Raw genomic sequence first — 14,730 nt, 5'->3', positions numbered from 1 at the left:
TTGTGTTCTAAGTTCCTACCCATCTATTAGGGTGTCTAGTTTACAAACTGTGTCATGAAGATGTTTGCCAAAAATACACGTATAGTATGTCGCAAGTGTTTGATGTCATGAGGACAGTTACAGTGGCAAATCCTCGTCCCTGTGGTCCAAGTCTCCCTGCATAACTATAGAAGAGCGACCTATGACCCACACTTACGGCAATATGGAGTCCCTTTTAGCAGAGAAACCGACGTCACTGTGGCTGATGATCCCTCATGTGCATATGAAAGATGAGAGGGAGGGCGGGTGTTCTGGGTGCCTGGGACTGCTGGGCACCCCATAGCATAAAAGCAGAACATGATCAGAAATAAGAAAAAAAAAGAGTTGCCCACCCCTAAACCAGATTGAGCTGAATTCCTGCCCATAGCTTTGCTTATTAGCTGCTGGCTGGGAAGCCTAATCACCTCCCTCTTATTAGAGACAGAGTCGTGTTTGTAGTCATCCCCAGGTAGCTTTCTGTTTCTCCCTTCTTCCGGGCCCTATGACCATAGTCCGAAGGGTCTAAGGACAGTTTGACTCCTGGATACGTTCTCTGCTCTCCCCAGACTGGGACCTGACACTTAACAGATGGGTGTTGAACTGATGGTGGGGCTGGGCGATTTTCTTGGTGCTGAGAGGTTGTTTGCCAATAGTCCTCATTCTCCAGTCTTCCAGGTGTGTACAGTTACCACGTGACTAGAGTTCCCGTGCGTTACCAGGAGGTGGCAATGACCTTTAATCTACACGTTTCTCTTAGGTTTACTTAGAACAGATGCCCCCCCCCCCAGCTTTGAGCAGATAACCTCCCTCCCTGTCCCCTCAGCTTTGCACCCTACATCCTATCTTAGGTGAAAGACAGATTAATTCCCAAAGAATAGGAAGAATCCAGGGCCTTGTAGGATGCTCCTGTGTCACAACATTCTCTTAGCTCTGTCTTCTGTCTTTGCAGGCGGAACTTCCGTTTTGCACAGGAGACATTATTACTGTTTTTGGTGAAATCGATGAAGATGGGTTTTATTATGTAAGTTTTTGGAACATCGAGAAATGCTGTTCATTTTATCCCAAGCCCTGGTTTGCGCTCTCTTAAAGTAACACATACGCTGTGATCTGTTTATATCACGTTCTGAAGCATTTGCCTGGTTTGCTGCCTGAGTTTTCTTTTGTATATAATATAGAAATCTGGAGGCCAAAGTGACACATGGCTACGAGCCTGGGACATGGGGGGCTGAGACAGGAGGATTGTAAGTTCAAGGCAAGCCTGGGCTATATAGCTAGATCCTGTCTCAAAAACAGAAAAGGAGAGGAAGGAACAATGAGGGAAAGGAGGAAGGACAGCGAGGGAGGGCAGGCGAGAGGAATGGAGGGGAAAAAGAAGAGAGGAGCGAGGGAGAGAGGAATGAAGAGAGGAGGAGGGAAGGAAGCTAGCACTGTGGTCTCTTGCTATTCTCTACTAATTATAGTATTTTCTGTGTCTACAAACCATAGACAAAGCAAACACAAAATTGCCACCATCCAAACATTTACAAAACAATTTGATTTTCTAGGTTATTTATGGCCTGGGTGGTGGAGTCTCTCTCATGGAGAATAGGATGTAAAAAACAAAACAAACAGGTGGACCAGCCCTCGCCTTCCCCACCTCCCCTCACCCACAGCCAAACCCTCAGGTGGACCAGCCCTGGCTTCACCCACAACCCGACACCAGAGAGTCGCTCTTCCTGCTCATTCCTGTGTCAGCCACGGTGCCTCCCTCTTCTACGGCTGATGAGTAAAGGAGGCCATACACAGGGTGGGCTTGACTTCCTGCGTCTGTGTCTAGCTGTCCTCTGAATGTCCCCCACCCCTGTGACCACTCTCTGTGGTTGCCCCCCATGGCCACCTCCTCTTGGGAGTCCTGCTTCTCCATACAGTGGTGGGTGCTCCCAGAGATCCCCCCCCTCCACAGCCTCAGGCACACAGGGTTTTAGAGGTTCGATCCTCTAAGCTGCCGAGATTTCACAGCAGGTTTTAGTGGGGTAGCCACACTGCCATGCAGATTTTTGGTGAGCTTTCGACACCCCCATGTGGGTTTTGGTGGGATAGCCACACCTCCTTGCACAGAGTAACAATGTCTTTCTGTAGGCCACAGTCTACTGGTTAGCTTTTCATTTGGAGCAGTGTTGGGCTGTGAATTTGTATGAGGGCACAGTGCGTTGTCTTCATGAATGGTGTGTTGAAGGTGGCTCACCGCAGTGAGCTACCCTTCCTTCTTCAGTTCTGTGCCAGTTTCTCACGTGCTGACTTGTGGCTATGTTTCGTTTTCTCCTGAGTTAGAACCTTATAAAGATCCTTCCTAAAGTGACCTGTCCTGTGCCGGAAGAGCTTGCTCAGAGCTTAACAGAACTTGCTTCTCTTGCAGAAGACCCAAGTTTGGTTCTAACCCCCCATGCCTGGTGGCTCGCAACTGCCTATAACTCCAGTTCCCTCTTCTACCCCTCCTCCATATGCACACGCGTTACATATACTCACACAAGCACATAAATGGACACAAATGGAAAAAAAAATCTCTTTTTCAAAAAAGAAAGCTGCTCTCTTAAATATCTCATCCATACCATATATGCTAAATTTGACTGGTATGGATTGCATAGACTGCAGCTCTTGGGTCTGCTCTTTCCATCTCTGTATTTTTATAATATATTCAGGGTTTTATAATATATTCGGTGAGCCTTGGCTCTATAGCAGACCCTCATTCCTCTGTTTAGAGAAAGTCTATGCCATATTTAGGTTAGGCTCAGGGGAAACCGTCATGTCTGACAGGGAATACTTCCTGTCATCTAACAAGAGAGTCAGAAATTTATTTTTATTCCCTTTTTATGGGTCTTTAAATTATTAAGAATTTATGGATCTTACTGCTATTCTCTACCCTTGAGCCACAATCCCAGGCTTTAGTTTACTTTTTCAGTTTGAAAATGTAAGAGACACAGGGAGACACCCTGTGTCATTCAGGCTGGCTTCCTGACCTGCACCTGTTGGCCTGGCTGCACAGAATCCCTCTTGGGATGTGTGTGGTCTCCATGTACTGTCATACGAGTGCATGTCTGTAGTCATCAGCTGATGCTCGAGTGCTCCAGATGATGACTGTTTAGTCTCTGATGTTAACAGCTGTCACCTTCATTTGCTGTCTTACTGTCATAACAATGCTGGGAAACATGTCTGCGGTAGCTGGCCTGTGGCTTGCTGCAGACTTCAGTAGCAGATGTGTCTGCACAGGGTAGACTTCCTTCTTCCTGATTTAGCTTACTAAATTCTTTTTATCATTAACCCATTGACTGTGGAATATGTACGCACATAGATGAAAATGCATGTAAACACACATATACACATATACTGAACAGGCTTGTTTTCCTAATTTTTTTCTTAGCACACTTATTACTGTATGGGATGGTTACTAATTTTTGTATTTTAATTTGCATTCTGCCGTTCTTCTAGTGGTCCTTATCAACTGTAGGCAGTTTCCTGTTGGAGTCCTGGGGTCTCACACATAGGATCATGACCTCTGCAAACAGAGACAGATACTCTGACCTCTTCCTCTCGAATCCGCTTCTCTTGTCTCATTGCTCTAAGACTTTCAACGCCATATGGAATGGAGAAATGAACACCCTTGCCTTGTTCCTGGCTTTAATAAAAACGCTTTCAAGTTTTTCCCACTTAATATAATGCTGGCTGTAGGTTTGTTATGTATAGGTTTTATTATGTTGAGACATTACTCTTTTATTTTGGGTGTCTTCAGGACTTAACATGTAGGATATTATAGATTGTCAAAAGCTTTTTCTCCATCTTTTGAGATAACCATGTGATTTTTTTCCTTGATGATATCTACTTAATGTAACTTATGTTTGTTGATTTACATTTATTGAAGTCTCTGCATCTCTAGAACAAACCCAACTTGGTCATGGTCAATGATCTTTATTAGCCCATTGGTTACAGAATATATATGTGCATATATGTGTGTGCGTACATATATACATGCATATATATGCTAAATGGGCTTGTTTTTTCTGACTTCCTTCTTCACTCATTAGCATATAAGAAGGGTCTTGGATTTGGTTTGCAGATATTTTGTTGAGAATTTTAGCATTTGTATTCATCAGAGAAACTGGTCTGCAATTTTCTTTTGCATTGCATATTTTTCTGCTTTTGGTATCTCAGTCATACTAGCTTTGTTAAAAGACCTTGGTAATGTTCCTTTTCTATTTTATGGAGTAATTTGAGAAATGTTGGTCTTACTCTCCTTTGAACGTCTGATAAAATTCACCAGGAATCCACGTGGGCCTGGACTTTTATGTGGGAGACTTTAATCACTTCAGTCTCGCTGACTCTTATGGATCTAATTAAATGTTCTCATTTTGGTTTACTTTGGTGGGTCACGATGCGTCTAAAAGTTCATCCATTTCTTTTAGATTTTTCAGTTTATTGGAATATATGTTTTTCAAGGTAATACACGATGATCTTCTGAAGCTTGTATCTGTTGTGATGGTTCCCTTTTCATCTCCAGGTTGGGTCTTTCCTTGCTTTCTGTTGGTTAGCTTGGCTAAAGGTTTGCCAATCTTGTTTCATTCTTCAAAGAACCAACTTTCCTTGATTCTTTGTATCTTTTTCCATTTCATTAACTGCTACTCTGATCTAATTATTTCTTTCCATTTGCTGATTTGGCATGCTCCTTTTCTGGTGTTTTCAGGTGTCTTGTTAAGATATTTACTCAAAATCTTCAATTTCTTGACGTAGGCATAAATGTAGCTATAAACTGCCTTGCTAGGACTGCCTTCACTATATCCCAGAGCTGTTGGTATGTTTTCACTTGACTCTAGGGGTGTTTTTATTTCCATTTTGATTCCTCTTTCATCATTCAATTGTGTTGTCTAATCTCCAGGAGTTTGTATATGCTCTAGGGTTTCTCTTGCTGTTGACCTGCATGGTCTTATTCCACAGTGACCAGAGAGGATATACAAGGAATATTTTAGTTTTCCTGTATTAAGTTTTGTATTGTGTAATATATGATCTTTTTTATACAAAGTTCCATGGTCTTCTAAGAACAATATGCATTCTATAGTGGTTGAGTGGAATGTTCTATAGATGTCAATCAAATCCATTTGATCTATGGGGTCATTTAATTCAGATCATTTTCCTTCAGAATGCCCGATTGTCCACTGTTATTGTGCTGGGGTTACTGTGTGACACTTAACAGCACTTGTTTATGAACTTGGATGCTCCTGTGTTCAGGCATGTGTGAATGGCAATGTCCTCATGAGGGATTGCTCCCCTTAATAGGAAGTCCCCTTTACTATCTTAACAAGTTTGGTTTCACATCTATTTTGTCAGATGTTAGAACAACAGCTTTGTTTCCTCCTTCCCATTTGCTTGGACCACCCTTTCTGGCCTAAGGCAGTCTTGGCCTTTTTTGGTGAGGTGCATTTGTTTTTTGAGGCTTCATGTGTTGTTAATACAATCTACTAGTCCAAGTCTTTTGAATGGATTCTAACGGTCTCATTTCTTCAGGGTTATTATTGAAAGTTGTCTTTTTATTCCTGCTACTTTGTTGGTTTTGTAGTGCTTGGTTTTTCCTTCCCTTATAGCAGTGTGGTTTGCTCTTCTTTTTAGAGTCTTGTGGCAGATTTGGTTTTCTCTTCGGTCTGAAGGATTCCTTCAAATATTATCTGTAGGGTTGGCTTAATGGTCACAAATTCCTTCAGTCTCTTTACTGGGGAGAGTTTCAACTCTATGACAGATCTCACTGCTGTGTATGAGTCCAGTTTGCTGAGCTGTCTTTCAGAATCGGAAGTGCATTTTCTACACCATCCTGATTCTAAAGCATCAGTTGTCAAGTCTGCTATTACTCTGATGGGCCTGCTGTTATTTGTGACTTAGCATTTCTCTTGAATATCTTTTGTTCTGTGTATTTAGTATTTTGATTAAAACATGATGAAGGGAGGTTCTCTGGTCTATGTCATCTGGATGGGCCTCTCTCTCTAACTCTGGAGAACTGTTAGTCTTGAATATGTTTTCTGTGCCTGTAGAACCAGATTCTTTTCCTCCTGTGCCTATAATCCAAAGGTTTGGTTTCTTTAGAGTGTTGTTTATGTCTTAGAACTCCTACTTGGAATAGATAGGTGTCAGGATTTTATCACTGCCCTTGTTGGATCATTCCGTTCCTTCCACCTTGTCTTCAGGCTCGGGCATTTGGTTCTCTCCTTGATCTATGATATCATTGAGACTTTCCATGGACTTGGTTTTTCTCTTTTTTTTTTTTTCATTTCTGGTACATCAAACTAGGTTTTCCTCAGCATCTCTCTTTGTTGAATCCTTTTTCACACTGTCTATCGTCTTCCTTATTTCCTCTAGCTGTTTGGGTTTTGAACATCCTTATGATCATGATACTGAGTTCTGTGTCTGGAATTTCATTTAACTTACTCCCGTTAGATGCCGCTGCTACAGGATTGGTAATTTTTGGAGGGGTTCTGTGTCTTCATTTTTCAGGTTTATGGCACTGTGATGGGATTTATGTATCTTATTTTTGCTGCTTGGTTCTTTAAAATTTGCTATTTTCGTTCAGTTGCTATATTTTTAACATACAAGATTGGTACAGTTGTGTAGTTCATAAAATAACACCTTGGGTAGGCTCTGCATTATCCCCTGGATGGCATGTTAACTGCTGACTATTGCCACCCAGTTTTTAGACCCTCCAGTGAGCAGGGGCCCTTGAGATGTCAACAACAGTTGGAAGACAACCAAGGACAGTATGGCGTGCACATGGACTCATTTAGTGAGATTGGGAGTGGGAGGACAGTATTGTGGGAAGGAAAAGAATTAAGTTGACTTTGAAAAGAATAAATGAGATGGATAAGGTGTCGAGAGGGAGAAGCTGGAATGCTGTTAGGGCTCACAGATCTAGAGTGTCAGATCTCAGAAGTAAAAACGAGAGAAGAAATGTAGGAAGGGGAGAGTATGAGCTAGGTCTGAGCAATATAGTTAAAAATAGTAAACTTGGGGGCTGGAGAGATGGCTCAGAGGTTAAGAGCATTGCCTGCTCTTCCAAAGGTCCTGAGTTCAATTCCCAGCAACCACACGGTGGCTCACAACTATCTGTACTGGGGTCTGGTGCCCTCTTCTGGCCTGCAGGCATACACACAGATGGAATATTGTATACATAATAAATATTTAAAAAATAGTAAACTTGGGTAGGGGGGATGTAAAATAAACACTTTAGATATGAGCAGTACACAAACAAAAGCAAAGTTATTTATGTATGTGAGCTTAGAAGTTATATAATAGAAAATAACAGCATTTACAGTTTGACTTGGCTGGCATAGCTGTGCTGAGTTGAAAGGGGGAAGTTCTCAAATCCCTATGGCTCTAGAAGGCTTCTGTTGCCATGTGCAGGAGGGACCAATGGGAGCCACTGATCTCTGCAGCTTCAGTCTTCTGGTTAAGGAATGGGAGGCTCTAAGTCCTTTCTTGGTAGTTGTCTTGGACCCCTGGACCCAGGCAGGCCTCTTCTGTCCCTGTAGGTGGTGTGTATTCAGGGAGCAGCTTTCTCCTTGCAGGTTGTGCCTCTGTCTCCAGGGCAGCTTGATTGGCAGGCCCGCTGGTGTAAAGAGGGCTTCCTGCTGAGCCCTGCTTCCCTGCAGGGATCTCCCTGGCTTAACAAGCTCCTTGGCAGACCTTGTCTCTTCAGAGAGAGCACACTGAGCACTCGCTCTTTTCTTTTGTCGGATTTTGGTGGTAAGACTTCCAGCCTAGCGGCTTATCCAGAAATCCTTGAAAAATTTTTTTTACAGCAAAGGTTCAATTCGCCATGCCACGGATGTGTCGGAACGGGGTTTTCATCTCAAGTCTGAATATGCCCTGGCATGCATATGTCCTCTTTTGTTGATCCATTTATCCAGAGGTAGACATGTTAGTTGCACTTGGCTTTTGACTGGTGCAGACAATGGAGGCATAAACACTCGTATGGGTGGCTGAGACCTGGATCTATCTCCAATTTTTGAGGTGCACACTGTGAGGTCACACTGTAGCGTTGTAGTTTCTGGAGGACCCACGGCGCTATGCTGCACAGCAGCTGCACAGGAGCTCCACCACTGCATTCCCATCAGTGCTATGGGAGGGTCCATATCTTCACCAGTATCTGTCTTCTGGTTTGAGGAGCTGCCGGGAAGTTCTTGACCATATTCATGCTGATGGTGTAAGATTCACATATTTATTCTTTACTTTTTATATTGGCAGGGATGGGGTGGGTGGTAGGTGCCATGTGGAGGTCAGAGACAAGTTGATGGAGTTCTCTCCTTCCACCCCGTGGGTCCAGGGATTGAACCCTGGTTGTCAGGCTGATGGTAGGCACCTTACCTGCTGACCCACCCTTTAGTGTAATCTGTGTTTGCCCTGTGACCCGTAGTGTTGTGATCTTCCCAAATCTTTTTTGGCCGTTTGTCTATTCATCTGAAGAAATGCCTATTTTTAAACATCTTTTGTTTGGCTGTTTCTTTACATACTGTGGTTATTAGCCTCTGGCAGAAAGATCATTTATAACTATATAACTCTCCCTTGGGTCCACCATTACACTTTTGGTTGTGCATTGTGAGGCTTGCACGTTCTGTTTGATGAGGACAGAAGGCTAATTCGTGTCCTAGACCATCAATGAAGAAACGTAACCGCACGTTGTCAGGACCAGCCAGGATTGTTGCTTTGTTTTGGAGCCAGGACTATGCTGTTTTGCTCATGTTGGTCTCAAGCAGTCCTCCTGCGACATCAGCCTCCTAAGTAGCTGGGATTATAGGCATGAGGCGCAGTCCCAGCCAAGTTTGAACTTGGTTTGAGTATTTGCAGGCAGGATGGTGTTGGAAGTCCTGAGGATGGAGCGGTGTGGCTGCTGAGGGAGCTGCATTCGCGGGGCTCCACCTTAACCCGGTATTTGTGCAGATGTGTGAACACAGCTGCAGGAGTTTCTGCCACCCTGAAGCAGAGGTCTGCGGGCATGAACACTCATCTTTGCCTTGTTGGGTCAAGATTTACAGTAATGACACATTCCTATATAAGAAGGAAAACCACAGGGTTTTTTGACATGAGCTGGTCTGACCTTCTTTGCTCTTTTGGATCTTTGGCTCCCATATTCTCCAAGGAATAGCAGTGGCTGGGGTCACTGCCGTCACAAGCTGCTGTCTTTACACCCTCATCCATTTTGATTTTGATATAGGATCTTGTCAAGTTGCCAAGGCTGGCCTTGAACTCCCTCAAGTCTCCCAGACTGGCTCAGTGGAATGCAGACACCAGGCAAGTGCTTCACCACTGAGCTGCACTCCAGCCCTAGAGGACATTGGGCTTGAGAATTAAGGAGTGGCTCCAAGTAGAGTTGACTCTTTAGAATCTACTCCTCTGTCCTAAACAAGAGCTGCACTTGACAGGCCAGAACAAAACTTGTGGAGGACTGGAGTTCCCACTTCCCAGGATGCTGAGCAGGAGGGTTGTGAGTTCAAGGCTGACCTGGGCAACTGAGATCTTATTTCAAAGTAAGCCAGAAGAGAGCTGGGGATGTGGCTCAGCTCAGCAGCAGGGCACTTACTTGGCTCTTGTAAGGCCCTGGATTCCTACCTCATGCATGGCTGGGCTTCTTGTCATGATTCGGACTCTGTAGGGAATGTTTACCCAACATACCTTCAAGCCCTGCCACTTCCAGCCAGAATCAACTGGTCACATCTGTCCTCTTAAGTAGGGTGTCCTTGTGGGAGAAATAGGTTCTGGAAAAAGAAATGGCTTCCTTGACCCTTTCTCCACCCTTTGTTCACAGGGAGAGCTGAATGGGCAGAAAGGCCTTGTGCCCTCCAACTTCTTGGAAGAAGTGCCTGACGATGTAGAGGTCCACCTTTCTGATGCTCCATCCCACTACTCCCACGACCCACCCATGCGCTCCAAGGCCAAAAGGGTAAGCCAGCCCCCTTAGCCTGCCTGCCTGCCTGCCTCTTCCCCTCTCTGCGGTCTGGCGCAATCTTTGCATTGCTGCTTTCATGACTTGGGTCCCACCAGCATCTGCCCTGATTTTTTTCCCCTCTGTTCTTCTTTGGGCATTGTGCCCACAAATGCTTAACTCCAACTTGTATGTTGGTGTCCCACAGAAGGGCCCTTTGGTTTCAGTCAGTCCGCCTGACTCCAAGGCCTTCCTTGGCCTCTACAATAGGTGCACAGTTCAGCTGACAGAGAGTGAGGTTTGGGGACCCAAATGCCACTGGCCACCCCCTTAAGGCTTAGATGGCAGGGCTTCTGCAGCGTAGCACGCCTGCCTGAGACTGCATTCTCTTGAGTGTCTCATCTTCACGTTTCGCCATCACTGCGAGTTCTTATCTGTTGTATTTTACGTATATGTTTTTATCTCTTCGCTCATCTGCTTGGACATAGAAGAAGAGTGTTCATTTCACACCCTAATCAGGCATGTAGCCTTCACGTAAGTGAGCAACCGAAGACACCTTAGAGAGATACCGACTTAAGCTACCCTAAGCGGACAGCGTGGTAGTCTTAAGACTTCAATGTGGGCTTAAAGAAAGAGAGAGAGAAAAGAAATATGTCTCAAAAAAACCCATTGGACCTAAAGTATTATAGGCTATCTCACCTGGTCTCAGTTGCCCAGCAACTGGATTCATAGTGAAACGAATCATCTTGAACAATCATTTTTCAATATGTCCATTGAGAATACGGGAAAGGCCAACCTTGGGAACATATTTCTTACAGCCGTTTGTTTACACAGAGTGCGCCAGCGTGTACTCAAAAGGAAAGCTGCCTATTGCATTGTTAGCCACCCTCGGGAAAAGCACAACCCGATCTACGTGTTTACTGTGAGCGAGTTTGACTCACACTAACAGCCAAGACAAAACTTTAATCCCAGATCAAGCCCTGAGGGGCAGCCTTGGCTCTGGGTGTGCCAAAGCTGGCCGGAACACCCAGCTGCAGCACCTTGGCCTTAGGAGCAGGTGTTCCCTCTCCTCAAAGCACAATTGTTCAGAGCTCCTGGAGGTGAGAGAGGTGCTGGCCTACCAATGCAATACTGTCTCCCGACGTGGCAGCTCCCTGACTGCACTAGCTGGCCCCGTGGTATCTTCAGGTGTGCTTTGGGGTGCGCCCTAGGTGTTATCCATTAGAGTTAGACCTTGATTTTAAATCCAAGCAAGCTTGGGGCCCCCTTGCCTTGTATGGTGTATACTCCCACCGAGTGGCCAGCTTTCACTTGCCAAGTTTTGCCCTGGGGAGTTTTGAGAACCAGAGGCCTGGCAATTACTGGCCATGCTCAGGTGTGTGCCTAGCTGCAGAATGAAGTTAAATTGGCACTCTATGTCCCTTAATCAAATTCCATCCCTTCGAAACACTGTTGGTTGGCTTTTTTCCCCACCTAATAGTCTTTCAAAGCCCACCATGTGCTGGGAAAAACATACCTCTCTTTGGAAACCGTGAGAAGAAGGGCCTCTGAGCTTCCTTAGATTGCAATTAAGGTTCATTTCAGTTTTTTTTCTTTCAAACAGTGTGCCATTCCCAAAGTTTCTGTAGGATTCTAACTGACCCAAGGGCTCACTCCACCATGGCAGGGTCTTATCTACCCACCTAGTTCACGATCCATCCAAATTCCCATTGAGAGCTTTTGCTTTACAATGATTGATGGGTTCTCGGCCACCTTGCCTATCCATCTGATTGACAATAACTTCCCCTGCTTTTAGTCTGAATTTTCAGAGTAAATTATGACCTGGCTTTCTTTGCCAAAGCGATGGCCACCCTGTCTCCCAAGACACAGACAGCGAAAGCCCATCGAGGCCAGCCTCTCTCTCAGAGGGGGCTTGGGAGCGGGCGTGTGCTTCTCATGGCATACTTTAAAAATTGAAAGAAGAAACGAACCACCCACCCTTTCCCCTGGCTGGCGGGAGATGGGGCAGTACGCGTTACCGAGTGAATTGTTGTTGGCGCTGACACACCCAATAAAACTGTCGCAATGTACCTACTAGGTTCCTCCCGAGGGTTCAGGGACAGCAAGGAGAGCTCCATCCCCCACAGCCCATCTCCATTCGGGGTCACCTACGTCATCTATGGGTTCTGGTAGTCCTGGGAGAGGCAGGGAAATGTCCTCGAAAAAGAAAAAAGGGCTGCTCTCCAGAGGCAAGAAACTGCTGAAAAGGCTGGGTGCGGTGAAGTGACCCGTGAGCCTCCGGACAATTCCAAATCCATGTCACTTGCTTTAATTCCAAACTAGGGCTTTCATGACTCCCAAAACCCAACCTTGACCCCGCCCCCCCCCCAGCAGTAGAGAGAGGCACACTTGCACTACCATCCACGTAACACCATTGGAGACATCAGGGAGGGGCTGCATTGTGGGCCCCTCCTTCTCCATTCCCAAGGTTCTATCCCAGGTCTGGGGCGGGAGGTGGGAGGGACAGCTGGCTGAGCAGCAGGGGAGGGAGGGCTCTCTGCAGCGCCCCCTACCTGCAGTTCCAGCCGGCACACACTTGACATCAGCCCTTACAGGATTTCCGACCTCCCCCACTTCTCAAGATGCTTGCCTCATTATGCATTACTGTCATTTCCACTCTGGTCTTGAAATTCCTAGTTTAATTCGCCTTGATGTTCTGCCTTATAACTGCACAGTGGTTTGTACTGTCGAATAAAAACACCGTGTATACTTGGCATGTGTTGTGCATTCCTGGGCTTCATCTTCACTCACACAGTGGCTTTACATCCCAGTGGCCCGGGCCCTACGCTTTCAGATGCCTGCCTTGGTCTTTTCAGAGCAAGCCAGCCACACACAGATGTTTACTTATCCCACCACACAAAAGGAGAGGGAGCGACCGGCAGCATGCACGTCCTCTAGCTAGCCAGGGCGCTGATAATCTTTGCGCTCCGTGTCCCATCCTGTGGCTTTAGGTTTCTGTTACTTTCATTATTCGTTGAAATGCCTTGCCCCGATCCACTGCCAACAGCACACACAGCAGAGTCACTACATGCTTCATTAACCAGACCAGACAGAGCCCCAATTGCAATCTCTCAGACACAGCCCCACCCACACCCATCTTTATCGTTAGCCTCGAACAGCAGACCTCCCGGAAGGCTGGCAGGTGTGACGGTCACTACTTTGTAATTCCTGTCCACTGTAAACTGTTTTTACTCTTTCTACACACTTTTCAGACTGCCTTTCTTTTGTAATTTCTGGAAGGTTTATAAATGAATGACAAAGTTTCCCCCATTGTGTCTTCAGAAACTATTGTAAATTGTAATATAACTGTATGTGGTAGCTGGATTAAAAGGCCGTTCGTTCCTCGGTGTGTGCAGTGCTGTGTGGATGTGTGCATGTGGACGGTTAGGGTGACATATTTTCTAGAAATAAACTTTGTTATTTTGTACAATGCTGTGCATTCTGCATCTTTATTTTAAATACTCTTCTCTTGGCAGGGAAACAGAATTCCCTTCTGCTCTGTGTCCATAAAGAACTCCATGGGCTTGGATTTGCTGGGACTAACTAAAAATATGACCTTGAAACATGTTCTAGGAGTCGTTTACATGGCATTCCTGGTGGCAATCTTCAGGGAAAACAGACAGCAGTAGCTAGTCTACATGTTACTAGAGACACGCATACAGAGACCACAGGAATCTGTTGAACTGGGGCTTCAAGCCAAACCTCTTAGCAGCAGCACCCCCCCCCCCGCCGGCTCCCACCTTTCCTAGGAACGTCAATAAAGAACCGCTCTGCTTCAACACAGTGAAATGCAGCCTGACTTACCACATGGCTCTGTAGAGGTTTCCCTCGTAGGCTCGGTCTGTTGGCCTCATTTTTCCTGGGATGAGGTGAGATGGAAGGGCGTGGTAGAGAAAGGATGCCCTCCTTGGTGTGGGCAGAAAGCGCAGGGAACCGGGGGGTAGATCCTTCCCACAAAGCCATGTTCCCACAGGCCTACTTTCCTCAGCCAGGCCCTGGCTCCTAAGAGCCTGTTCAGCTATGACCAAACTCATCAATAGATTAACCGACTGATGAAACTGTCACCCTCTCCACGCAGCCACTTCCCAAGAGCCCCTCAGATGGCAGCCAAGCCCCGAGCACATGCGACAGTTTTAGGTTCACTCCTCAACAAGAATTGTTCAGAGGAGGAGAGAAAACCAGGCTGTTTATGGCAAGATGAAAATAACAGTTCACATCCAGCACTTCGAATCTGACCGCACATTATGTAGTTACAGCCAGCGCTGCGGTGCCATTATTCATGCAGAATCATACTTTACCTACTGCATTTAAACAATTCTCAAAATGGGGGAAAACAGCGAAGATCACTAGGATAAGGCTCTCTGTGCTGGTGACTTTTCTCGCACTCCGGGGGCACATCCACCATGCGGCCCTGGTCACACCGCACTACACCCAGTGGGGCTGCAGACAGACAATGCTGTCCCTCATCCTCAGCCCACGGGATGGTTCTGCCCGGCTCAGGGTGGCTCTCCTCTCCCAACACCATCCCCGACAGGTCCACAAGTGTTTCCATGGAGAGTCTGAATCCCTTCAGGTGCACAAGGAGGAACCATCAAACTTGATCAAACTTACATCCCCCCACCACCAATAAACAAGAGACAAATCAAAGGTGATAATGAGCTACATTTAACTTTGTCTCACAACCTCTTGCATGAAAGTAAATCTGAGTTTCTCATGGTAAAGGCTCCTCCCTGCCTAGAAGG

General features: G+C 45.8%; 1 protein-coding gene across 9 annotated transcripts in view; it reads left to right on the top strand.

Annotated features, from left to right (window-relative positions):
* Window positions 1–13,393, top strand: part of Rimbp2 (RIMS binding protein 2) — a 191,682-nt gene extending 178,289 nt beyond the window's left edge. For 4 of the 9 annotated variants that reach the window (XM_013350341.2, XM_026784541.1, XM_026784544.1 and 1 more), the window contains 3 exons: window positions 968–1,039; window positions 9,833–9,967; window positions 12,027–13,393. In XM_013350341.2, the coding sequence (XP_013205795.1) occupies window positions 968–1,039; window positions 9,833–9,967; window positions 12,027–12,215 (396 nt within the window). In that variant the 3' untranslated portion in view covers window positions 12,216–13,393. Of the gene's footprint in view, window positions 1–967; window positions 1,040–9,832; window positions 9,968–10,437 lie in introns of all 9 variants that reach the window. The other 5 variants (XM_013350348.2, XM_026784553.1, XM_005344526.3 and 2 more) reach the window with 3 other exon arrangements.
* Window positions 13,394–14,730: the final 1,337 nt, after the last annotated feature.

The sequence above is a fragment of the Microtus ochrogaster genome, chromosome 2, assembly GCF_000317375.1.
Source record: "Microtus ochrogaster isolate Prairie Vole_2 chromosome 2, MicOch1.0, whole genome shotgun sequence".
NCBI classification, from domain to species: domain Eukaryota; kingdom Metazoa; phylum Chordata; class Mammalia; order Rodentia; family Cricetidae; genus Microtus; species Microtus ochrogaster.
Note: the sequence above shows the minus strand (reverse complement) of the source record. Positions and strands in the feature narration are given on the sequence as shown.